At 45.2% G+C, this 26,154-nt stretch overlaps 1 protein-coding gene and 1 long non-coding RNA gene across 2 annotated transcripts; one reads left to right on the top strand and one right to left on the bottom strand.

The window, feature by feature from the left end:
* Positions 1 to 1,542: 1,542 nt before the first annotated feature.
* On the bottom strand, positions 1,543 to 10,189 carry PTCHD3 (patched domain containing 3). The gene is made up of 4 exons (XM_010121669.2): positions 8,801 to 10,189; positions 8,460 to 8,581; positions 5,948 to 6,093; positions 1,543 to 3,446 (listed from the first exon to the last, which is right to left on the bottom strand). The coding sequence occupies exons 1-4, from the start codon at positions 9,524 to 9,526 to the stop codon at positions 1,831 to 1,833; spliced, it is 2,610 nt and encodes an 869-aa protein (XP_010119971.2). The 5' UTR covers positions 9,527 to 10,189; the 3' UTR covers positions 1,543 to 1,830.
* On the top strand, positions 2,459 to 6,088 carry LOC147601599 (uncharacterized). Its single transcript, XR_015257824.1, has 3 exons — positions 2,459 to 2,591; positions 4,681 to 4,833; positions 5,952 to 6,088. It is a non-coding gene; the product is annotated as an uncharacterized LOC147601599 (long non-coding RNA).
* Positions 10,190 to 26,154: the final 15,965 nt, after the last annotated feature.

Below are 26,154 nucleotides of genomic sequence, written 5' to 3'. Positions count from 1 at the left end.
CAGCTTTGTGCTTGATTTCATTTTGCTTTTATAAGTGATATATGAAGTGTCTTAATGATGACTGAGTTGTTATTCTTCAGAGCATGTCTCTAAAGGTTTCATTTTCAGCCATCACTGAAGTAGCTGAGCAACTAACAGAAAGTAGTATTCACATATTCATAGCAAAGTTTCAGGTAAACTCCATGTGGTCTCTAGCACTTTCTTTTTTTTTTTCCAATTTGAGAGGGCATGCACAGAATCAATTTTTTTTTTTTAAGTTTTAGGGTTTGATTTTAATTTCCTTTTTTGTGGTAACTTGTTTAATAACACCTTTTGGACAGAAAGTTGCCAGTGTTCTTTGATAAATGCTTTTGTTGCATTCCAGATTCAGCCAATGTTGAGTAACTGGTTGCACAGTTTCTTCTTGGTTATCAGTGATTTATCTTGAGCTTTGTTATGTAGCTTTCATAGTGACTCTAAATGGAAATTAATTTAGGGCTGGTAGACTATGATTCACTACTCTGAAAAGTAGTATTAGTACTTTCAGTTTGTCCTGGAAGTCAGTTATGATTTTTTGAGTGACTTCCAGCTTTTTGTCCCCATAAAGAGAGACATCATGAAGGGCATAAAAGGATTCTACCACCTCTCATGCAACTAGTCAGATATCCACACAGAACAGCAGCAGACCCTGGCTTTGTCACGCTTGCTGCGTTGCTCAGAAGAAACACTGCACACTGCAGATTTGAATGGTTTAATAACTCCTAGACCATTTTTTCCAAAATTAGAAACATCAGTTACCGTTGTTCATTTCTTTTCCAGCAGGTAGCTCCTTAAACTGGCAACAAATTATGAATTGACTTTTCATCCAGTGTCCTGTCCCTATGGGTTGAAAGACCATCTCGTATATTCTTACTCAGTGAAAGCTCCTCTGCTCTGTCGGCGTGTCACAGGATGGATTGTCACTGATGAACACAACAATTTCTGGGTTTATAGTTTTCGGATTAATGGCTTAAACCTGAGTTGCTTTTTCACTTTGTCCTCAATTGGGGTGTGATTCTTTCTAGTGAATCCTTGCCCTGTCATGCCATGGCACAGCGTCTTCCACGGTGGTTACCCAGGAGGTCCACACAAGTTCAGTCACCTACAGCATATCCCTTTGCAAGCTGCAGCCAACAGAAGCTACGCACAATCTTCTTAAAGCTACGTGATGTTTAATCTTAGCGAGAATACAGGATGCTAAGAAGAGAAGGATTTGAATAGAAAATGTGAGTCATTTTGTCTTCCCTGAGGGTTTCTCATGCTGCATTAGAAGCCTAAGCAGACTTCATCTCCTGAAGGCTTATGAATCATTGCAGTCTGAGGCAGTTCTGACCTCTTGTAATTGTGCTGTAAAACCTCCAGGTTTGAGCCTCTTAGGGGAAAACTGTCTTCAGGCTCAGCACAAGGCTGAGTTACGGCATCAAGGTAAATGGGCAGGAAATGCAAACCAGTGGGAGTTTTCTGCTCTCCTGTGTACACTGCCTGACAAACCTGTAATGTAGTCCCATTAAGCTGATGCAGTGATCAGTGTTTATAATATTTTTAATACAGTTAGTAAGCAAGTCACAAAAAAAGTTTAAACAACATTGAAGTGCTAGTCAGGCACACACAAAAATGAGAAATAAATCCATTCTGTGTGTTTTCATTTCTTCTTCTGTTATTTTTGTCTGTCTTTTCTGAAGCCTTTGCTTCCCTGTTGTATTCTGTCCTGTACTTTTCTGTCCTTCATTTTCTTAATTTCTTATATTCCCTGAAAGTCACTGCATTTTAATCCACATACAATAAATACAGAATATATTACATTTAACTTAGTCACAGACAATCTTCATGATTTCTAAAACTAAGCTCTAGCGTTTTAGATTTGGAATTGTGGGGTGATCTGCCAAAGTTGCCAAAAAAGGTTAGAAACACCGGAATAAAAACAAGACCGTGAAAAGCCCCAAACAGAATAACAAGAAACATGATCTTGAAAAATGTCCTGAAGATGTAGGTTTTTGCTGCAGCCAGAACAACTACTCCTAATATAGTAGAAACTGCACCCTGTAACACTGGGTAACCTAGCAGGGACAGAGCTTCGATTGCCCTTTTATTGGCTGATGATTCTCCACTCGTAACAAAGGCATAGGAAATATGAGCAGAAAAATCTACTGAAAACCCTATACAAATGACCAGGTTGATCATGGATATGGAATCTAGATTGACGTTCCAAAATGTCATGAAACCAGCAACGCCAACTATAACAGAGGCTATAGCAAAAGTCACCCACAGGCAACACAACGGATTGGGAATAAGCAAGAGGGAGACAACGAGCATTGCCCCGGCAGCGACGACAACATTTTGAATGGTGTTCTGCACTATTACCAGGTATTGATCGTAGTAGATGAACGCTGGGTGGTACACCATTAATGGAATACTGCACTGCTTGGCTGTCTCTCTTAACTCATTGAGAAGATTCTTCTCATCAACGGCTGAGGTCACGTTCACTGTCTGGATGAAGAAACGTGAAGCTTCTATTTCATCCTGAGTCTTGTTAATGTCCCACTCAAAACTGGGAGCCATTTGGAACAGTATAGGTAAGTTATTAACGAAAAGAGTCTTATTGCCTATATTTATCAAACCACTGCTTGCAAGTTTTGTGTATATTCTCAGCCATGACTCTGAGAGGTTCTTATCTACATAGGAAATGCCCTCTAAATTCTGCATGCAGTTCTCAATGCCAAGACGAACAGTCTCATTCCCGTAATCTATGCTTTCAGTAATTACAACCATGATCCTGGGACCATATGCTGAGAAGTATTTCTTGCTGTCATCATAGTATGGAATAACGTAAGAGTCATCACTCGCCAGATTTCGAAGATCAATGCCTTCCCTGATCTGAGTACATCCATAAATACTGCCACCCAGATATGCTCCGTACAGCAATACCACAAATAGCTTGATCCATTTATTTGTGACAAAAGGACCATAATACTTTTTAAAGAATACACTCATTGGATGTTTACTTTCTGGCTGTTTGGTTTCTAGCTGATACAACCCCCTAGAACAGTTGCCTATACAGCAAGCATTGTACAAGCAGGACCTCTCAGCCTGATCTTTACCTACTCCCACAGGCATACAAGTTAGCCAGTGTCGGTTTCCTTGCTCCCTTTTATGATTTAATACCATAATTGCCCCAAAGAAGGTCATGGTATATATATAGCAAAAGACAAAAGCAGTCCCTGTATAGAGGCAGAATGATCTCACAGATGGAAAAGCAGTCCAGGTGCCAATGAAGAAGGCCAAAACATCTGTGAGAGTGGTGATGGTCACAGAAAGTGCTGCTTCTGCGTAAGTCTCAGCCAGCAGACATTTAATACCAGATTTCTCTTTTTTTCTTGAACTTTGTTCCCAGGAAGCGATCATGATGAACATGTCATCAACACCAACTCCTGCAAGAGGAGAAAAAGTTAACGCTGTGTTGCAAATGGCAGCTTCCACTAACACCCAACAAAAGTACAAAATCAATCACATTTAAGTCTGCACAGAATTTTGAAAAAGAAAGTTAAGCTATTAACATTGCTTTAGTGCTGACTCAAGTTAAATAGATAGAGGAAAACAGAACCTTTGTGTGTGTCGCTAAATTTATTACATTTCAGAAACTCCTCGTGACCTGATGGGTTGCTGATCCCTCACCCTTCTCTGCTTAAGAAGCAGATGTGTACATCTAGTCCATCTCTGACAAGTGTGTTGTATCTGCTGTCCAGGTGTCCAGTGATGTAGATTACATAGATTTAAATACATTGCTTATTCTGATGCTCAACTGTCCTTATCGTTAGAAGTGACGCCTACTATCTCTGTGGGCGAAATTCCTCCATCACTGCAACAAATTAGACTGATAACTTCTTGCTCTGCCTTCAGCAGACAGGGAGAACAGTGGTCCCAGTTCTCCAGTGGTTTGCTTTTTTATGCTCTTTGCTCTCCCCTTATCTTCTCTCCAGTTTATCTTTGAGCATTTATTAATGATTTATTATTCATTTATCATCACATTTTTACTTTTGCACCCACATCTATTACCCACCAGAGTCCTGGGAGACCCTGCCAGGAAGACTGGGTCCTGGGCTAAAGTTTTTGCTAAGACACAAGAGTAAGTGATCCAAAGTTTGAACAGGAAGAGCCAATGTGGTTCTCTCAGCTCTGCTAATTCTCGAGATTTTCATCACAGACCTTTCAGTATTTTGCTAACGTTACTGTATTAAGGGCTCTTCTATTCTCTGAAAATTAATCACACAAAAAGGGGAAGCAAGACTGCGTGAACAGAGAAGCAAGCATAAATGATACAGCTAAGCATAAAAGAATAGATGAAATCACTATCTGCTGCCTGAACAGGCAATTGCCAGTAGACATGCAAAGATGAATTAATCAGCATGTCAAAAGATAATACTGGATGGCAGCGAGCCAGGCTGCTTCTGGAATGCAAGCAGGCTTCAAAGCAATTAATCTAATGTACTACTAATTTGTTTGCTTTAATGCAAGGAAGACAAAAGTCTGCATGTTATTTATAAAGATCTGGAGAGACTGGCCTAAGGCCTTTTCCAGGTATACAGAAGGGTCCTTCTGAAATGTAGCGTCTCTGCAATTAATGAGCAAACAAAAGCAAATGCAAAATGCATTTGAATTACACAGGAAACAAAGAAAAGATGCGTGCCCTAAGGAGCATTTGCATTAGACATCTAGTATGACACAGGGCCTCTACCAACCCAGGAGTTCCATGTTCTTTCCTCAGCATGAGACCAAGACCAAGAAAACATCCCACGGATTTATCATATAGGAAACCAGGTAAGGATTTTAAAAGCGGTAATTTATTTGCAGCAACATTATCTAATGGTGTTTAGAAAGTTCAGCACTGGCTGTCAAGCAGTCTGTGCAACTGCGATGCAATGACACTAACTTCCTTGTGTTTTTAGGGGGAGCTGGTTAGAAAAATGGTGCATCACTTCAGTCGTATAGATAAATGAGACTTTACTACATAGCCATATTGCAGAGGAAATTTCCCATCTTATCAAAATGAGATTAATTTCTTATTTGAAATTACAGACAGTCCTGCTCATTGCTTAAGCCATATTCTGGCCCAATTTTATCTGACCAAAGACTACACTCTGAAAATGGGATATAAAAACTTACGGTAACTTACTTCCCATATTCACCTCATAGTACAGCTACGGGATTAAGTCAGTGCTAGTGTAGCACGAGCTGCACGCTGGACGCATGTTCCACGGTGCTGCTGTTGAGCTACCCTGAGGCTGACTAACAGCAGAGAAGTAGGGAGCTCTCGCTGTACTGCAAAAACAGGTGGTCAAGAGGTGGATGGTTTGGGAAAGACCTCTGCACCTGTTTAAATTGCTGACAACTTCAGCAGTCCCATAGAACAGTATTAACAAGCAACTGTGTCGGGGTAGACAAACTTACTGAGAACTAATAATACGCGTAAATGCTTACAGTACACCTATGGAAAACAACGGGATGATACAGTGGAACGCGCTGACAGAACCCTGTTCAGCTCACCTCAAATACTAGCACTAGTTAAATAAATGATTAATTGTCATGTCTAAATTACCAGGGATAAAAAAATGCCAGAAGCGCTAATGGTACCACCCTCTCATTTCTAGTTTTCAGTAGCAGTGGAACTAGAGCAGACTTTTTTTTTTTTTTTTTTTTTGGAAAAGCTGCTCTTCTGTCAGAGCCCAGCTCCAGTCCCAGTGTGGATACGCTGAGCGGAGCGGCTCACCTGCCTCTAGCAGTTCAGAGGCTGCACCCCCAAGTGTCTCCTCCCCTCACTGCAGGACGGAATTGTGTGTGATCTGATGCTCATATCATAAAGACTAACACCGTGAGGCTGTTTTAACTCCGCTTTAGCCTTTGCATTTGAATCCAACTCTCTTTTTCTACTTACCTAGAATAAGAAACGGTGCGTTTGCTACAGTGACCACAAACGGCACGCCACAGAAGAGCATCAATCCGAAGCTGCTTAATACAGCTAAACCCGCAGAAACCACTCCACAGCATGCAAGCCAGACATTATTTCTTATGCAGCTCAGTCTGAAAATATTTTAAGGAATATCTTAGTTACATGTCAAATATTTCACCAAGGTGTCTGGCATGACAAGTGCACAGATACCAACGATACCCTGCCTGTAAAAAGGAACTCTTGATGAAAGCTGCTAGGAGAGCTCCCAGGTTTGAGCACTGGATAAAATTAATTTATACAGGAGATGCTAAATACATTATTGCTGCTGTCCAGTTATATACATTAAAGATGTTGACCTGGTTTCAGCAGGGATGGAGTTAATTTTCCTCTCAGTAGCTAGTGTGTTTTGGATTTTGCATGTGAAGAATGTTGATAAGCACACTGATGTTATGAGTTGTTGCTAATGAGACCAAGGACACTGTTTGGCTTTCCAGGTCTTGCTAATGTGCAGGTGCAGGATGCTGGGAGAGGTATAGCCAGAATAATTGACCCAAACTGGCCGAAAAGAGTATTCCATCCCATAAATGTAATGCTCAGTGTATAAGCGTAGTATAAGCATAATAGTAGTATGAGCATCAATGTAATGCTCGGTGTATAAGGGGGGGCATAGCCCTGTTGCTCCTTTGCTTGCTGCTTGGGATGGGGCTGTATTGGTCACTGGGACATCAGGTCGTCAGAAATTGTGCATTATTCATTTGGTATCTTGTAGTATGCTTATATTCTGTTATTGTCATTTTCCTTTGCTATTCTAGTAAACTGTCTTCATCTCAACCCACAAGTTTTCCTTCCTTCCTAATTCTCTCCTCCATCCCACTGGGGATGAGGAGGGTGAGTGAGAAACTGTATCGTGACTCGGGCTAAACCACGACAGATGTGTACTGATCTTTGCATCAATAACGAGAGCTGGCAAAATGAAGATACATAAGCTCTACCAGTGAGAGGCTAGATTAGGGTGACCAAAAAAATGATTAATTTTTAGAAGCTCTTTTACATGGGTTCTTGGTGTAGTACAGAAGCATCTCCCAGGCAGTAAGTGCTGTGTAGAGAAGCTTTCTCAGCAGACAGATTGGCTACCAGCCATTTGCCAAGATGCACCCACACCCCTGAGGGCTGACTCAAGGATTCCCCGTTAAATGTTCCCAGTGGGAGACTTTGCAGCACGCTAAGGTGGCAGAATTGCCTCTTGCCTGACAGTAATATTTACCAGGCTGCACACTGTTTCTGAACTTTGAGACAATCTTTCATTTCCAAGGCAAGAAGTGTGTGTTGGTGGAACCACCTGAGCTAAGTCTGTGCTTACACATGAGTGGATGTGAGACAGCTGATATCCAGAAATTGTACAGCCTAATGGGCATCATTCTTGATGCAAGTGCTAAAACAATAAGCCCACCCTCTGAACAGAACTTTGTTTCTCAAGCACAGCACAGAAACCCTGCCATATGGTTGTCAAATGTACAATGGTTCACCTTTCACCAGCACAAAGAAAGGGCAGGCCAAGTTCTTTGTGGACAGCAGGCTCAGACTCTACTAGCAAGCAGAATACCTAAAGCTGTCCCCAGACTTGCAGTAACCTATGAAGCTAGTGCTCATTCATCTGTACCTTAACTGAGCAAGTGGCAGAAAAAAGGTAGAAACAGATCTAAATGTGGTATACTTCCTCCTCCCTGCCCTGCTTCCTTCCCCTTTTTAACTGATCTTTACAGAGAATTAGTATCCTGTGGGCAGGATGAGGATAGAAGCTACGAATGAAGCAAGAAAGTGGTAAAATAACCTTAGCAACAGCACTACTTATTCCTTCCCTCCTCCCAAATGACAACTTTTCTGCTTGACTTCTATCCATCTTTTTGGTGAATGTCTCCACTGGGTATGTCAAGTTGAGCTGGTGAGTTTTACTCGACAAAGGTGCTGCCGCAGAATTCTGCTGCTGGCAGGCTGGCTAGATCATGCTGCTGGCTCCCTTCCCGCATAGGGTAAAGTAGAACCCTTTCACAATTAAGTGTTTACTTTGGCACAATGTTTTTCAGTGCCAAAGCTACAGCACCTCAGACCTCTTAAAAAGATAAAAAGTAGAGGGTTGTTTCAGTTGCTTAAATAGTTGCAAAACCATTAGGTGCAAAAAGGATTCTTCTGAGGTGGGGACTACAGAAATGACTGATGGCTTCAGAGAACAGATGAACAGATACAAACATTCAAGCTAGTACCTGAACTGAACCCTTGTTCTGGTATTCATCTGGTATTTATCCTGAACCCCATTTGAGCAGCTGGGAAACATGCACAAGTAGAAGAGAAACAGCAAATAAATACATTTTGCCTATTATTACATGAGGTCTGCAGCTTCAAGAATGATTTCACTTTACAAGAGCAGAAACCACTTTAGGCAAGGTAAAGAAGAGCGGAGGTCACTTCTCTTTGATCCATAGCTTAGGAGACACTTTACCTTAGGCAAGAGACGACTGAAAAGGTTATTGTCAGGAAATATGTTATGGAGAAGAGTGGGATCACGCTCTTGGTATTTCCTTCAAACTCCTGTTGTCTGGACAACGAAGTAAAGTAAGTCACCTGCCGTTAAAACAAGAAAAGGAAAAGATGAAGCATTTCTACCCTTTTTCTTCCTCTTTAAACAGGCGCACAGGCAATGCTAACATCGTGTTGTCACTAAAGCATTTCCGCGGCCCTCGCAACCCGCGGGCCGGCCTCCCCACCATCTGCTCTCCTGTCTGGCGATGGGGCGGCTGGGGCGTTCCGGGTCCTGGCGGCCCCCGCACGGCTGTAACCCACCTGAATGGAGGAGAAGCCCAACGCCTCCAGCTCCGCCGGGAAGTCCCGCAGGAAACTCTCCAGCCACCGCCGGCTCTCCGCCGCCGCGGGGCCGTCCTCCCGCAGGTAATACACCAGCTTCAGGGCCCGCGCCGACAGCACCCGCCCGCCGGCGCCCGTCCGCACCCCGCCCAGCGCGGCCCCCAGGAAGAAGCCGCGGCTGAAGGGGAAGGTGAGGTTCTCCGGGGCGGCCGCCGACCCGTTGCCCAGCAGCGGGTTGGGGCTGGCGCAGGAGCCGCCGCTGCGGGCGCAGAGCCGCTCGTAGCCGCGGGCGCGCACCGCCGCGTCCAGCCGCAGCAGGTCGCGCCGCGCCGCCGGGGCCAGGACCGAGTCCTCCCCCGTCGCCACGGCGATGAGGGCGGCGTAGGTGCCCTCGGTGGGCAGCCGCGGGGCGGAGAAGCGCTCGGAGCCGTTGGCGGGGAAGTGCCGCCGCACGAAGTCGCGCTCGGCCTTGGCGGGGCCCAGCGTCGGCGTGAACTGTCCCTCGATGTCGTTCGCCTGCCGCCGCGGCAGGAAGAGAAAGCCGGCGCCCAGCCCGCTCGACAGCAGCAGCGGCACCAGCACGAAGGGCCAGGGACAGGTGGCCACGGCGCTCCCCAGCCCCTCGAAGAGCCGCCTCAGCGGCCGCTCCACGCAGTCGGTGTTGCGGCAGGAGCAGCGCTCCGTGGGGCGACCCGGCTCCGCCATGGGCGGTGCGGGGGCGCGGGCTGCCGGCGGCAGTTACCCCGTCGCGGACCTCTCGCTGGACGGGAGAAGAGGAGCCCTCTGCCTAACGGGGCCGCGGAGCCGAAGAGCAGTTATCAGCGGCACGCCCAGGGCCGACCCGGGGGGCCAAGCGGCCGCGCCCTCCCTCGCTGTGACTCAGCGGAGCTTCCGCTGCTTCCCCGGCACGGACAGGCGGGGGCAGCGGACTCCCCCCACGGCCGCGCTGGGGCCCGGTTTCGGGTCTCCGACGGGCGGGGTGATGGCGCTGCCCCTCCCCGGCCCCCTTCGCCCTTTGCGGTTCTGGCCGCCTGCCCGGCGGGCTGTGGGGCTGGCCCAGCGCCGAGGAGCCCTGTCCTGCCGAGGCCTGGGTGCCGTTACTGCTGATCACGGCCTGGGGCTCGGGGGGCTGGCTGCGGGCCCGGCTCTGCCGTGCACGGCACTGCCGTCTTCCAGCGCTTCATCCGCGAGACTTCTTCGGTTTTACTCATTTCCCGGAATCTGCAGCAGTCATTACTTTCTCAGTAAGGATTATTTGTCTGCCTGGGAGCAAAACAGAAAGTGGTGATGTACATCTTGCTGCATTTGCGCGCTCGGGAAACAGGTTTGTAAAACAGGGGAGTACGAGCTGAAGAAATAAAAGACTTGGAAACGAGGTTTAGTGATTGCAATGTGCAAGCCCCCAAAATCTCAGCGGTGTGACATGCCAGAGCTTTGTGCAGTAACAGTGACAGAAAGCATCTTTCCAAGTCCTGAAAACACCCTGCAACCCGGTGTTCCCGGCACTGGTACATGACAGCGATGTCAGCGCCCTCTGGGTGAGGAGAACACTTTCGCTCGGATGTGACACTTCTGGAGAGGTGTCTAGCCAGTTACCGAATACGTCACAGACAGGGACTTCTTCTTGCCCTTCTTTGAAAGAAGGAACTCTCCAGCCAGTACTAGCGAAGAAAAGTTGTAGGTGTTTTTTTCTCTCTCTTCCTAAGCAGACAGGCGTGCCACTTGCTTTCTGCATGCGGGCATGAAACAGTCAGCCAGGCTCTGGGCAGCATTGCAGATCTCCCGCTGTGCCCAGCATTTAGCGCAGGTTGGATCCTGCTGGTTCCATTTTCTGTGTGCGGGTGTTCTGAGGAAGGTACCTCAGTTCTGAATTTCTCTGTGAGAGGCGCTTAGAAACTATTTCATGTAGCTCCTAACTTGTAGAAATCAAAGTTTTTTTAATGAATCTGACTCCAAACTGGTCTCAGTTTCCTTGAATGGTTTTATATCATGTTAGAGTAAGAGCTCTTCACGTAGAAGGAATCTGTCCTCAGAAAAAAGAAGTAAGCTATTTGATGTCATGTAGACACTTGATGAATTCTTGTCAAAGAGTTACTCAGCTGGAAAAGACAGCCTCTCTTATGTGGAGATAACTCCAGAGAAAAACAGACCTGTGTCTGGGAATAAACTACAGAGACACAGCTATCCCCATAGGCAGACAACAAGAAGACTTCTAGGATAACCTGGCAGTGGACCAGGTTTTGGATGATCCACTGACATTGCAGCAGACATGAGGAGACAAGTGTCCAGCTAAGTGCTTTCACAACTGATGACTTGTCATAGCCAGTTTCTTTCTGGCTCCTCAGGAGCTGGAGATAAGCTCTGGCAATGATCAAGAGGTAGGAAATGGCCTGGTGGCAGAAGCTACCCGACCAGAGTACCCAGGACGTTGGGCACAGGTCGGTGCCTATAGGTTAACTCGATCTGAGACTTGGAGGTCTGACTTACAGTGTGAGAAGACGGCTCTGCAAACTCTCAGTTCAGAGTGGTCTTCAAGCAGGAGGTATGTGCCAGAGTTTCTCCAAGAATTTGAATTATTGTCCTTGTTCCCCAGCCTATTAATGCACTTTATGTTAACTTCTGATAGGATGAAATCTGAAATACTCCTTGGGGCAGGGAGGGAACTGGCCTTCAGGACTTCCAGCAAGTCAAGCTTTCCTGTGTTTTTGGATGAAGGCACAACCTCTCTCCTGATGGTTATGCTGCATTTACTGAAAGTTTCAAAGTGAGGTTCCAGTGAATTACTGTTTGTAAATATTGCCACATAGGTAAATACTCACAGTACCACATTTCTTTGTGTTTCACAATGTGTTGTAGTTTAGCCCCACTTGGGACCAAACTACTCCGTCTGTCTCTCACTCCCCCCATCCTCCAAGGGAACAGGAAGAGATAATATAAGAAAAAAGGCTTGAGGTTTGAGATAAGGACAAGTTACTTAACTTGTCTCAAGTTACTACTTGAGGTAAGGAGATAAGTTACCATTATGGGCAAAACAAACTCAACCTGGGGAAAAGTATTTGTTTATTATTAAAACCAAAGCAGGATAATGAGAAAGAGAACAAGATAACTTCCCCTCACCCCTCGCTCTTCCCAGACTTAACATTATCTCTACTACCTTCCCCCGCCCCGCGCCGAGCGGCACAGGTGGGAAGAGGGAATGGGGGTTATGGTCAGTTCATCACTTGTCGCTTTCTGCCGCTCCTTCCTCCTCCGGGGAAGAACTCCTCACGTTCCTTCCCTGATCCATCGTGGGGTCCCTCCCAGGGGCTACAGTCCTTTGTGAACTGCTCTAGCGTGGGTCATTTTTCCACGGCGTGCAGTCCCTCAGGAACAGCTGCCCCAGCATGGGCCTGCCCGGGCCACAGCCTCCTTCAGGCATCCACCTCTCCCAGCGAGGGGTCTTCCACAGGCTGCAGGTGGATCTCTGCTCCTCCGTGGGCCTCCGTGGGCTGCAGGGGGACAACCTGCTCCACCATGGGCTGCACCATGGGCTGCAGGGGAATCTCGGCCAGGAGCCACATTATTCCTCCCCCTCCTTCTTCACTGCCCTTGGCGTCTGCAGCCGTTCCTCTCACAAGAAAAACTCTTCACGATAGGCTGGTAGATGCCTCTCATGTTCTCTTCACATCTCATCTCCACTTCTTGCAGCTGGGCTGGGCCAAGTCCGGCCCAGTCGGCCGCCTGGCGGGAGGTCAGAGGGTGAGGCCTGCAAGGCCGACAAGGCTCGCGCCTCCACGTCTGTGCCGCTGCTTCAGCTTCTTCACATCTCTCTTTTTTAAAAATTATTTTTCCCCTTCTTAAATACATTATCACAGAGGCATTATCGGGGAACAATCTGTCATCAATTGTCTCCGCCCTGGCCAGTGACGGATCTGCCCTAGACCCAGCCAATTTGGTGGCCTTCTATGGCAGGGTGACAGCATCAGTGGACAAGCAATGGACATATCTGCATGGACTTGTGCAAAGCATTTGACACTGTCTTGCACGACATCCTTCTCTCTAAACTGGAGAGGCATGGCTTTGATGGACGGACCACTCAATGGATAAGGAATTCGCTGGATGGCTGCACTCAGAGAGTGGTGGTCAACGGCTCACTGTCCAAGTGGAGACCGGTGACGAGTGGCGTTTCTAAGGGGTCTGTGTTGGGCCTGGCCCTACTTAACGTCTTTGTCGGCGACATGGACAGTGGGGTAGAATGCACCCTCAGCAAGTTTGCTGATGACACCAAGCTGTGTGGTGCCGTTGACACGCTGGAGGATGCCATCCAGAGGGACCTCTGACAGTCTGGAGAGGTGGGCCCGTGCAAACCTCATGAAGTTCAACCAGGCCAAGTGCAAGGTCCTGCACCTGGGTCATGGCAATCCCAGGCACAAATACAGGCTGGGCGGAGAATGGATTGAGAGCAGCCCTGGGGAGAAGGACTTGGGAGTGCTGGTGGACGAGAAGCTCAACATGAGCCGGCAATGTGCCCTTGCGGCCCAGAAGGCCAACCACATCCTGGGCTGCATCAAGAGGAGCATGGCCAGCAGGTCGAGGGAGGTGATTCTCCTCCTCTACTCTGCCCTGGTGAGACCCCACCTGCAGCACTGCATCCAGCTCTGGAGCCCCCAACACAAGAAGGACATGGACCAGTTGGAGAGGGTTCAGAGGAGGGCCACGAAGATAATAAGAGGGCTGGAGCACCTCTCCTATGAGGACAGGCTGAGAGAGTTGGGGCTGTTCAGCCTGGAGAGGAGGAGGCTCTGGGGAGACCTGATAGCAGTCTTCCAGTACCTCAAGGGGGCCTACAGGAAAGATGGGGAGAGACTCTTCACTAGGGCCTGTTGTGACAGGACTAGGGGTAACGGTTTCAAAATAGAGGGAGGTAGATTTAGATTGGATATTAGGAAAAAATTTTTTACACTGATGGTGGTAGAACACTGGCCCAGGTTGCCCAGAGAGGTGGTGGATGCCCCATCCCTGGAAACATTCAAGGCCAGGCTGGATGGGGCTCTGAGCAACCTGATCTAGTCGGGGATGTCCCTGCTCCTTGCAGGGTGGGTTGGACTAGATGACCTTTGAAGGTCCCTTCCAACCCTAACCATTCTATGATTCTATGAATTCTACTGAACAAAGAGGAAACCTCGCAGCTTCTTACAGAAGCTGCCACCATAGCCCCCCTCACTAAACAAAACCAGCACAGCACCTCAGCCTCCATTTCCATCTTAGAATGGAATCGGTCTCCTGCTCTAGCTGTGCCTCCTGTCTTTTTTTGCTTACAAACGCTGTGAGAATAATTATTTATTTTGAAGGGCAGGCTGTCCTCAGTAATGCAGAGACAAACATATTCTGATCTGTCTCTGTATTTCTGTATCTTCCAAACATTTACTGAGACTGGAAGTGATTCAAATAATTTTGTAGAGCCAATTTGGGTTGGAAAGGCCCTCTGTCACTCGTCTAATCCGGACCTTCCTCAGAGAAGGGCTGGCATGGGTGTTAGGCCAGGTTGCTCAGGGCTTTGTCCAGCCAGGTTTGGAGTACCTCCAAGGACGGGGACTCCAGGGCCTCTGAGCAACCCATTCTAGTGTTTGACTACCTCCATCATATTTTCCCCCTCATAATTGGCAAGGTTTCGGTAGCAGAGCTGCAGGCGTGTCCTCTGTGAGGAGAGGCCAGGGGCTGCCTCAGTCACAGCTGGTTCCAGCTGGCCCCCATGGACCCACTACAGGGCATGGCTGAGCCCATCCTGTGGCACCTCTGTGAAAACGTCTTAAAGTAAGGGTGATGAACACCAAGCAAAAGGAGAAACAAGCCTAGAACAGTAGGGGACGCAGGAAAAAGGACCACGCTGGAGCAGGAGGAGGAAAATGAAAAGACCATACCCGGGCAGGGGCTAGATCCTAGGGGCTGCCTGAGCAGGAGCTGAGGCGGGCAACCTGAAAGGAGCTGCTGCCAGTGAAGGAACCACTATGCACACACTGGCCCCAGTGTCCCATGCTGCCCGCTGCCTCACCAAAGGGGCTGAGCATAGCGTGTGGTGAGTGGACTGAAGAGCAAAAAGGACGAGGGGGGAAAGAGGTGTCTGGAGGGAAGCAGGGATGTTTTTCCTAAGGGTTGGTTGGTTGTTTTGGATACTGCAATCTGTAACTAATAGATTGTTAATTGGCAAATACATGACATTCATGGAAATTCCTTGAATAAGTAAACTTCCCTTGAAGTGCTGCCTACGCTTTTACTAATTCAGGCCACTATGTGGCTGGCCATCGCCACCACAATCTTGTTGACACATGTTCATTCACTGCTGACTCATGTTTAGTGGTTTGGGTGGTGAGTATAGACTTAAAATAAAATTAATGCATAAATTCTTAGGAAATAAGGTGGAAGATATGTCAGCAAACACAGCACTCTACTTTCTCAGCTCCATGAGTATTTGTTTCCAAGTGTGCATTAATGAAAATACGTATCTGCTCTGTGGCATTTATCTTTATTTACTATGGGTGTGTGTATCAGAGTAATATCTCCTTCTGTTGCTGATGCAAACATGGAATTGTATGAAGTTTGCTTGTGTGGATCTGTCTGCGCCTATATATTTTTATTGACATGTGGTTTTAAAGTTTTTTTGGGAGCCAGAATGTTTGCAGAAATGTCAGCACTCAGGTAACCTGCTTTACATACAATATAGCAGAAACCTGTAGAGAATGTCAGCTTCTTAAATTCCTGTCAGCTTGGGACTGTATTCCATAAAATGCTGTCATGTCACACAGAGACTGTGTGTCTTTGCAAAAAGACCTCTTTGATCCCAGAGTAGTGACGGCCACATTAGATATTACTTCTCATAAATGAACCAGAGTGCATCCTGATACCACCTTGATCTTCCCCTGGTACCTTAATCTTTCTTCACCCTTTTCTTTTTCTTCACTGGTCACCTACTAGAATATTGTTCAGGAAAACCACTCCAGTTAGCAGTCTTCTCAGATTACTATTTGTAAGACACAAATGTAACCCTGGCCGCCTTCCTTTCCATTTCCCTTTCTTGAATAGGGATTATCCTCTAACTGAAAGAGTCCTTTTCCTTCCTTTTACAGGCCATTTCTCCACTGCTCATTGCTTCCACTTGGAGTGGGAGTGTAGTGACCACCTGCATTGGTCAAATGGGCAACTCTCTGCAACACTCCACAGCCTTTGTTGACCACACCTCCATAAACTGTGAAAGGCACTTCGACACCCATCTCCAGTGTAAGTAAGTAGCTGCTTATACTGTCACCATCTAGTGTGGGTGGGCAATTCTAGGTAAAGACGCTTCAATTTATGTGTGCTACATTCAGTATTTGAATCTGCAGCAGACACCCCCCTCACAGTTCACATGCTTGTCTGCCATTTCCATAAAGTCTGTTTAGAATAATAATTGCTTATAAAGGACTATTCTGACAGTAAAGCAAAACTTATGCTGTCCAAATTCTTCTGGCCCATTTTAAGATTACAGGATTACAGTAACAAGTTTTTAGGAAGAGCCAAACTGCCCCATCCAGACAGTAGTGGTCAACAGTTCAATATCCTGATGGAGATCAGTGACAAGTAGTGTCTGTCAGGGTTCCATATTGGGACCAGAACTATTTAATATTTTCATCAACAACATAGACAGTGGGATTGAGTGCACTGTCAGCAAATTTACAGATGACACCAAGCTGAGTGGTGCAGTTGACATGCCTGAGGGACAGAATGCCACCCAGAGGGGCCTGGACAAGCTCGAGAAGTGGGCCCATGTGAAACTCATGAGGTTCAACAAGGCCAAGTGCAAGGTCCTGCACCTGGGTTGGGGCAACCCCAGTATCTATAAAGGCTGGGGGATGAAAGGATTGAGAGCATCCGTGCTAAGAAAGACTTGGGGGTACTGGTGGACCAGAATCAACATGAGCCAGCAATGCGTACTTGCAGCCCACAAGGCAAATCATATCCTGGGCTGCACCAAAAGGAGCATAGCCAGCAGGTCAAGGGAGGTGATTCTCCCGCTCTAATCCGCTCCCGTAAGACCTCACCTGGAGTACTGCGTCCAGCTCTGGAGTCCTCAACAATAAGAAGGATGTGGACCTGTTGGAGCGAGTCCAGAGGAGGGCCACAAAAATGGTCAGAGGGATGGAGCACCTCTCCTATGAAGAAAGGCTAAGAGAGTTGGGGTTGTTCAGCCTGGAGAAGAGAAAGCTCCGAGAAGACTTTGCTGCAGCCTTTCAATACTTAAAGGAGGCTTATAAGAAAGATGAGGACAAACTTTTTAATAGAGCCTGTTGCAATAGGATGAGGTGTAATGGTTTTAAACTAAAAGAGGGTAGATTAAAATTGGATATAAGAAAGAAAATTTTTCACAATGAAGGTGGTGAAACACTGGAACAGGTTACTTGGTAGGATGCCCTATCCCTGGCAACATTCAAGGCCAGGTTGGATGGGGCTCTGAGCAACCTGCTGTAGTTGGAGATGGCCCTGCTCCTTGCAAGAGGGTTGGACTAGATGACCTTTAAAGGTTCCTTCCAACCCAAACCATCCTATGATTCCATTTCAAATCTCTTTGAGGTCTCATGCATTATTGTGATTGGGCTGAGTTAAAAAAAAATCAATAAGCAGAAAACCAACAAACCAACCCATTCTTCCTTATTGGGGAGGCCTGAATATTGATGTGGAACAGAACCTCAACAGGCAGACAGACCAAAGGAGTGATTAGTTTTGGCACAGCAGTATGTTATTGTTCCTCTTCCAAAGTCTTCTTTTCTCAGCTTAGTGATTGCCCTCTCAGAGAATTCTTGTCATGCAGGATACACAAGATAACATAACCCTGGTAGGGAGTGCTCTGCTGAGGGATAAGCAAGGTAATTCTCCCTTAGAGGAAAATTAGGTCAAGTATGCATCTTCTGTCTTCTTTATGCTTTCACGTGGAGCAACATCATGATACCTGTCTCTTTCCTGTGATTTTGGAGGTTCAAAGGGGCTTTTTGGTTCCCCTCTTGTTTTGTTTTGTTTTGTTTTTGATCATTTAGGAAAATATGTGGTTGCTGAAGACTAGATTGTGATTCTTTTTAAGCTAATTTTCTATGATGTACATTGTCAAGAAATACCATTTCACTTGACCCTTTGAACCTTTTTGGCAGCTTTCAGAAGAAATCATAAATTGTTTGAACTTTGCTCAATATTTCAGTATAAAAAGGGACAATAACTTTTTGGGAAGCTCTTTTATTTTATATGACTTTGGTATAAAGTCTAATTATGGTCATGGGCAATTGTAAGCTCATGCCATTTTGCACTTTAAAACTAGCTGTATCAACACTGAAAGTTATGAATCTTTTGGAATTGTATGCCCATAGAATTTGTAGACCAAAGCATGGTATAACTTTATTTTATCTTCAAAGAGAAACTTTTTTACATAGGACAGGCCCAGGTCTTCAAGGCAGCATAATGTGATTTCGTCAGTCCAGGTATTAGCTGAGGTCTCAGCTGTAAGACCTTTTGCCTGAGACCCCTTGACCACCCACTGCTGAACTACATGTACAAACAAGGAGGCACCTAGATCTTCCCCTTTACTATTTATCTCAAGACTGCATGCAGCCTTTTCATAGAATCATAGAATCATAGAATGGTTAGGGTTGGAAGGGACCTTCAAAGGTCATCTAGTCCAACCCCCCTGCAAGGAGCAGGGACATCCCTGACTAGGTCAGGTTGCTCAGAGCCTCATCCAGCCTGGCCTTGAACGCTTCCAGAGATGGGGCCTCCACCACCTTTCTGGGCAACCTGTTCCAGTGTTCTGTAACCCGCATCGTAAAAAATTTTTTCCTAATTTCTAATCTAAATCTACCTCCCTCTATTTTGCTTACCCATCTTTCTTCTGTCCAAAAGTCCTTATGCTCTGTGGCAGACCTCTGTGCTGTGCTAGTGTATGTCACTGTCAGGCTGCATTTTTGGGTCTTACCGGTCATAAAGGGAAAGAACTGTCTAGGTTTGTCATGGCAACAGGAACTGAGCTCTGCAATTTCAGATTGTAGTGGGCACAGCTGGGCCGTTTCCATTCTATTGCCCACTCTGGAAATCTAGCACAGAGAGACTTTTATTTATTGTGATCCACTCCTGAGAAGTGTTGAGTTTGACCATTGTTAGAGCATCTTTGCATCAGAAGGGACTTTGTTCAGTTGTCCAGAGTAGGATGTACTATGCTTATACCATTTCTGAAGAAATCAGAAGTTACTACTACTAGCCTTTTCTTAACAACTTCAGTGAGGGAGAGGGGCACTTCTCTTTTGGGTTCTGTCCTGGGTGAATGTCATAGTTTAACCCTGGCCAGCAACTAAGCACCACACAGCTGCTTGCTCACTCCCCCTGGTGGGATGGTGGGGACAACTGGCAGGGTAAAAGTGAGAAAGAAATTCATGGGTTGAGATAAAAACAGTTTAATAATTTAAAAGATGTTAAAAAAATTGTACGGAAAAGAAAAAAAAACAAAGAGGAAAATAAACCCCAATAAAAAAAAGCAATGCAAATGACAACAATTGCTCACCAACAACTGACCAATGCCCAGCCAGTCTCTGAGCAGTGCCTTCCCCCCGCCACCAACCTTCCCTCCAGTTTTATTGCTAAGCATGACATCATATGGTATGGGATATCCCTTTGGTCAGCTGGGGTCAGCTGTGTCCACTCCCAACTTTTTGTGCACTCCCAGCCTCCTCACTGTTGGGGCAGTGTGAGGAGCAGAAAACACCTTGATGCTGTGTAAGCACTGCTCAGCAGTAACTAAAACATTGGTGTGTTATTAGCACTATTTTGAGCACAGATCCAAAACACAGCCCTATACAAGCTACTATGAAGAAATTTAACTCTATCTCAGCCAAAACTAGTACAGTGAACTTACCTGATGGTACCCTCTATCCACTTGCATACAGCTTCTCTGTGTGTGGGACAGAAAAACATAATCATGTCTTGCACTTTGGGCCCCGGCACAGCAGAAATTTTTTCCCCTAGCACAGCAGAAATTTCCAAATATTCCCAGCGCTATCTGAAGTATGTTGGTAGACGTCCACTGACTCTACTGGGAGAAGGGAAAGGTAAATCAAAACCCCTGGGACTTGTGTCATTTTTGCTTGCTGAAGACGACTGTGGATTTATAAGGAAAACTATAGCCAGAAAGAGGGATAAACTGTCATTTGTGGGGTAAGTCAACTTTAAGACTTTGATGGTGGACACTCACCTAGCTGATAGGTTTACAGCCTTTAGCAGTGAATCCAGAAGCTAAAGGTAGGTGGCTGTAGTCCCTCAGTGGGATGAGGAGACAGGAGCCTCGGAAGGCTGAACAACAAATGCAGAGATTGAAGAGTGGGAAGAAGTCCTACTTACCAGTAAACAGGAGGAAATGACAACTCTAGGTGGCACTGATCATCTAGTGTTTTGCATACCTAACTTCAGGCTGCAGATGGGTACTTCTGTGTACCTGGTATTAAAAAGAAGTGAACAGCAACCAGGTAGAGAGGTGTCAGCTTCTTCAATAGCATCTTATTGGTTACAGCCCCTATCCAGGAAGGGTAGAGCATGGGTATGAGTCCCTTTAGCTGGGTGGCTGTATAAGGAGAATGAAGAGGACACCAAGAGGGCTAGCACAAAGGAGCTTGGGTTTGCAACCTAGGGGCTAGGTTCTTAATTTGGGAGGTGGAAATGATTGATTCTCATTTCCAATCAAGACTAAGAGTTTTATCTGAAAGAGTTACTGACTCAAATAGCAAAATAATTCAGGGCAGAAGGTACAAAACCTTCCTAATGATTTCCTGGTGCCTAGAGGAGCATTGTAGGACAGATGAGTTGAACCTCAGTGTGGTCAACAATTTATTAGTTCTGGCTAATGGCTGAAAATTAGTATCACCATCTCCAGTGCTGACTAGAACAAGGCTAAATGCATGTCATCAGTGCTGTGTTTTGAAATGACCCACTCATGTTGATTGCAATAGATGTGCTCTGGGCCTGCTAAACCAGATTGAATTCATAGGAGTGTCTTGTGTGTCTGTCTAGAACCTCGTAGGCTTATCTAGAACATGTTGTTTACTTTTTCAGCCCACAGCACTTTTGGGTGTGAACTGCAACAACAGGAGCTCAGGGATCTTTTAAGTTGTAGATAAAGGAATCTTGTCAGTTCACTCCCTGAATTAGGTGAATGCTAGGCGAGCAAGTTTGGGGTTTTTGTTTGTTTGTTTGAAACTAAATTTGTCTTTTAAGTGCCTAACATTCACTGAAATCCTGAGGTAGCTCTTGAAATCTTTATTTGGATCCAGTCTGTGTTGTCTTCCTGTTGACAATGGTAGATGAACACATGCTTCGTAAGATGTTTTAAATCTGAAAATAACAATAATCTTTGTTAGAGTTTCAGCATGGAGTATAGAAAATAAAAGGGTCATTGCATGCAGGTATCTACACCATGGAATGCATTTTTTAGGTAAGTCAAATTTATTCTATTCTCATTACTAGTATTTTGGAGTGAAGACTGAGGGATGTCCCAGAAGACTGGAAGAAGGCTAATGTCACTACCAGCTACAAGAAGGGCTTAAAGGAGGATCCAGGAAATTATAGGCCCATCGGTCTTAAATTCAGTGCCTGGGAAGGTTATGGAATGAATCCTCCTCGGAGCTATCACAAGTCAAATGAAGCACATGACTGGGAGAAGCCAGCAGGGATTCACCAAGGGCAAATCATGCTTGACAGACCTGGTCACTTTCTATGACAAAGTAACCTGCTTAGTTAATGTGGGGTGAGTGGTGGACATTGTCTACCTGGATTTCTCCAAGGCTTTCAATATAGTTTCCTACAGCCTCCTCCTAGAGAAACAGACGCATTATGGTCTAGATAAGTGGTCCGTGTGGTGAGGGGGGAACTGGCTGACAGGCCACATCCAGGCGGTGGTGGTAAATGGTTCCTTTTCCAACTGGCAACCCGCCACACGTGGGGTCCCCCAGGGATCAATATTGGGCCCAACGCTGTTTAGCATCTTCACGGGTGATCTGGATGATGAGATCAGGTGTACCCTGATGAAGTCTGCTGATGGTACCAAACTGAGTGGGGAAGTGAACACTTTGGAAGGGAGAGCCACCCTGTGGGAAGGCGTGCCTAGGCTGGAAGAGTGGGCTAACAAGAATCTTGTGAAGTTCAGCAAGGACAAGTGTAAGATCTCGCACCTGGGAAGACATAATCCAGGAGTGCAGCACGGGGTGGGATCTACTGGGCTGGGGAGCAGCTCAGTGGAAAGGGACCTGGGGGTCCTGGTGGACAACAAGCCCAATATGAGTGAACAATGTGCTGCTGTGGCAAAGAAATCCAAGGGGATGCTGGGTTGGATCAACAAGGGCATCACCAGCAGAGATAAAGAAGCCATTGTCTCACTCTACTCAGAGCCTGGCAGGCCACATCTGGAATACTGTGTTTACTTTTGGTCCCCACTACACAAAAAAAAGATGTGGACAGGCTGGAGAGCGTCCAGAGAAGTGCCACAAAGATGATGAAAGGACTGAGAAGCCTGCCGTGTGAGGAAAGGCTGAGAGAACTGGGTTTGTTCAGCCTTGAGAAAAGAAGGCTTAGGGGAGACCTTATCACCATGTTCCAGTATTTAAAGGGCGGCCACAAAGAGGATGGAGACTCTGTTTTTACAAGGAGTCACATGGAAAAGCGGAGGGGTAATGGGTACAAGTTACTCCCGGGGAGATTCCGATTGGACACAAGAGGAAAACTTTTCACAATGAGAACAATCAGCCATTGGAATAACCTCCCCAAGGAAGTGGTGGATTCCCCAACGCTCGACACTTTTATGATTCAGCTGGACAGGGTGCTGGGTCAGCTTGTCTAGACTGTGCTTTTGCAAAGAAAGGTTGAACGAGATGATCCTTGAGGTCCCTTCCAAACAATCCGGTAATTCTATGATTCTACAGAAATGCTTGCATGTATTTACCATAGAGGCTACACATGGCTTTTCCCAATGATTCAAGGCTAGTTTTACTTCTCTTTTTTTTTTTTTTTAAGTATATCTGCTTTAGCACAGTTATGTTCTATTTAAAAAAAAAAATCAGAGTTTAGACACCTCAGTTTAAGCCTTGATACCATATGCCATTACTCAATAGTAGAATTGTCAGGGAAACATTTTGAAATAGCTAAATGCAACATCATGAATCAGGAATCAAGAAAGTTGGAGATTTTGACAGGATGTGGTATTTCTTTCTGAGAAACTGTGATTCTGAAATGGAACTGGTAGTTTTGTTAGATAACCAGCTTATTTCAGATCTCTGATTAAATGTATGGTAAAAAGAATTAATGGCATCCCTGCATATATAAAAAAGAATACTGAGTATAGGGAATATACTGAGAGTATATTAGTAGAATACTGAGGTATAGGGAAGTTATTCTTCTATGGCATTTGTAAGTGAAAGTGGATTTATCTAACTTTAACCATCTAAATTGGTCTGATTTTCCCATTGCAGGCTTTTTGTCTGTTGTTTTTTGAAGAAGAAAGCTAGATGGCTAGCATAGACTAGGTGCCTAACATTTAGGTAGCTCAGGTTAAATGAGATGAATCCTATTCATGAGCCAGCAATGTGCCCTTACAGCAAAGAAGGCCAATGGTATTCTGGGCTGCATTCGACAAAGCATTGCCAACAGGTCGAGGGAGGTGATCCTTCCCCTCTACTCAGCACTGATGAGGCCACACCTGCAGTGCTGTGTCCAGTTCTGGGCTTCCCAGTACAAGAGAGACATGGACGTACTGGAGAGAGTCTAGCAAAAGGCCATGAAGATGATTAAGGGACTGGAGCACCTCTTAAAGAGGGAGAAGCCGAGACAGCTGGGACTTTTCAGCCTGGAGAAGAGAAGGCTCAGGGAGGATCGTATCAATGCATATAAATACCTGAAGGGAGGCTATGGAGTCTCCCTCATAAATATTAAAAAGCAGTCTAGACACGGTCCTGGGAAAGAAGCTCTAAGTGTCTCTACTTGACCAAGAGAGTTGAACTAGAGGATCTCCAGAGGTCCTTTCCAACCTCAACCATTCTGTGATTCCTTTTGACAGTCTTGGAATAATGTGTTCAATTTCAGTATCCTCAGTTCAGGGCAGAGGCTGATCCTTCTCTTTTAAGACTTTGGGAACATCAGATCTATAAGACAAAACATAAAAATTTCCTAAGTTTTTTCCTGCTCAGTTTCTAGTGCTTCATATTCACATTCCCTATGATTATCACTATTAATAGCAATGTCATTTTCATATGGTTCGGGAAAGTATATATAATAGGACTGTTACTGTGACCTGGAGCAACAGAGTTCATTTGATGCACAAAACTTGGGTTAATTTAAGTGCCATTTTTGTTCTAGTGTGACTATTTCTATCAATATAACACAGCAACCCTCAGAGGTTCAGAGTCTATGCAATGCATATAGCCTCCAGATTCCACCTCTCGGAAATGAAGAGGAATCCTCTTGTGCTCACTTTGTCCTTTCCTTATCGTTCACATTTTAGGAAAATTAGGCAAACATCTTCATACTATGATCCCATATCTTCTCTTCTACCTGTTGATCATCAGGAAAATAGTTGTCCATGTCCAAACTATCAGCAATGGCACCAGACTCTCTACAGTTAGACTGAAAGGCGCAGGGCCCAGAGACTTTATTGTCTCAGGCTCTCAGAAAGTTCATGCAGACAGCTTTGCACCATTTATGGTCACATACAAGGCTTGTTTTTTTGCAATCGTTGATGAGATTACTGTTAAAGTGGAAAAAAAAATAAAATCCAAGACAAATAATTTAAAGGCCTTCTGGCCTTCCTCTTCCTTCTGTTCCTCATGACTAACTTCATAGTGCAGAGCGTGGGAAACTAATGAAAAGAACGAAATGTTGTCACACACATTACTCTTTGTGGTGAGGCCCTTTTTCTCCCTATGGATGAGTATAGTTTGTGGCATACCAGAACCCAGATGTGCTTGGTATCATTATCAATGCTATAACAATGACAACAACAGTGATAATAATAATAATGTACTGGAAAACTTCAGAGATGTAGAATGAAAAAGGTAAGTACTGCTCCGGCATTCAATGACACATAAATATCCATTAATTATCATTATGTATGAAGCCATTTTTTTGAGATTTAACTTATTAAAAAATCGTTTGCCCAAGAGCCAGTGCCTTTTCTTACTAGGTTTTCACAACAATGCAGAATGAGATATTTGTGTTGCCACTGCCTAACTAGTCAGAGCACTGCTTCACTGCAGAAACAACTTCCAGTGATTTGCATAGTAATCCCTCTAGCAGGGGAAAGCAGGGAACCCATAAGTACTTTTGTCCTAATATCTACTTGGAACTAAAAACCTTTCAAAATACTTTCTTTTTAGCTTTTTCTCTGTGTTGTCTCTGAAATAAATCCAGTCCACAGGAACTTCGCTTATGCATATTTTCCCAGCAGAAAACAGGAAAAACTTGATAGAAATAATGAAGAATAGGCAAATCAATAGCTATTCGCCTATATCTGAGTCTCAGCAGGATGTAATTTTTGGTTTGAATATCTGGAGAGATACATATTTTATTTTTCCTTTTGGAACTATCGGACATCGATTTGGTTAGAACAAACCAAAGGTTTGGTTCAGAGGTGGGCACTGTAATGACAAAGCAAATGTAGTGCCTCCCATATGACACATCTTTGTTGTTTCCATTTCGAACTTTTCACTTTTATATTTAGATTAAATGCGTAATAATGTGACAACGAAGCAATTTGGTTATAAATAGGCCACTTACATAACAAATAGAAGACTCCGCTATTGCTACATGTGCTTCCATACTTAGTTTGTGTTTCTGTTACTGGCATTGCTCAGAAGGATTGAGCAATCATTGCTTTACTTTGAGTTTAAGAATATACTCCAGCTGTAATGACACTAGTGCAAATCATCAACACTAGTGCAAGGCAACACACTGGTAACTGCAAACCAGCCTTAGGTTTTGAACCAACGACATTAACAGCACTTTCTTTGTACTGCACTAGTGTTCATATTGTTCATATTATGTTTAAGTCACTGGTGTTCAGATTGCATTGAAATTAATGGCTACAGTTGTACAGGATTAATTTCAATATTCTTTCCAATACCTAACCAACAGCTTGAAATATGGCTTAGCATTTATTGCTTTCAGATGTTAATTGTGAAAATGTAACGGAGGTTCCACTAGGAACCTGATGAACCCACATTCTGCTAAGCCAGGGGATGTTAATGGTACCAGCACTGACAAGAGTGCTCTTTAGACACGTGTAAAATACAGAGATTCTCAAGTCGGCT

The sequence above is a fragment of the Chlamydotis macqueenii genome, chromosome 2 (genome assembly GCF_036417535.1).
Source record: "Chlamydotis macqueenii isolate bChlMac1 chromosome 2, bChlMac1.mat, whole genome shotgun sequence".
Lineage (NCBI taxonomy): Eukaryota > Metazoa > Chordata > Aves > Otidiformes > Otididae > Chlamydotis > Chlamydotis macqueenii.
The sequence above is the reverse complement of the archived record's forward strand: the minus strand, read 5'-3'. Positions and strand labels throughout refer to the sequence as shown.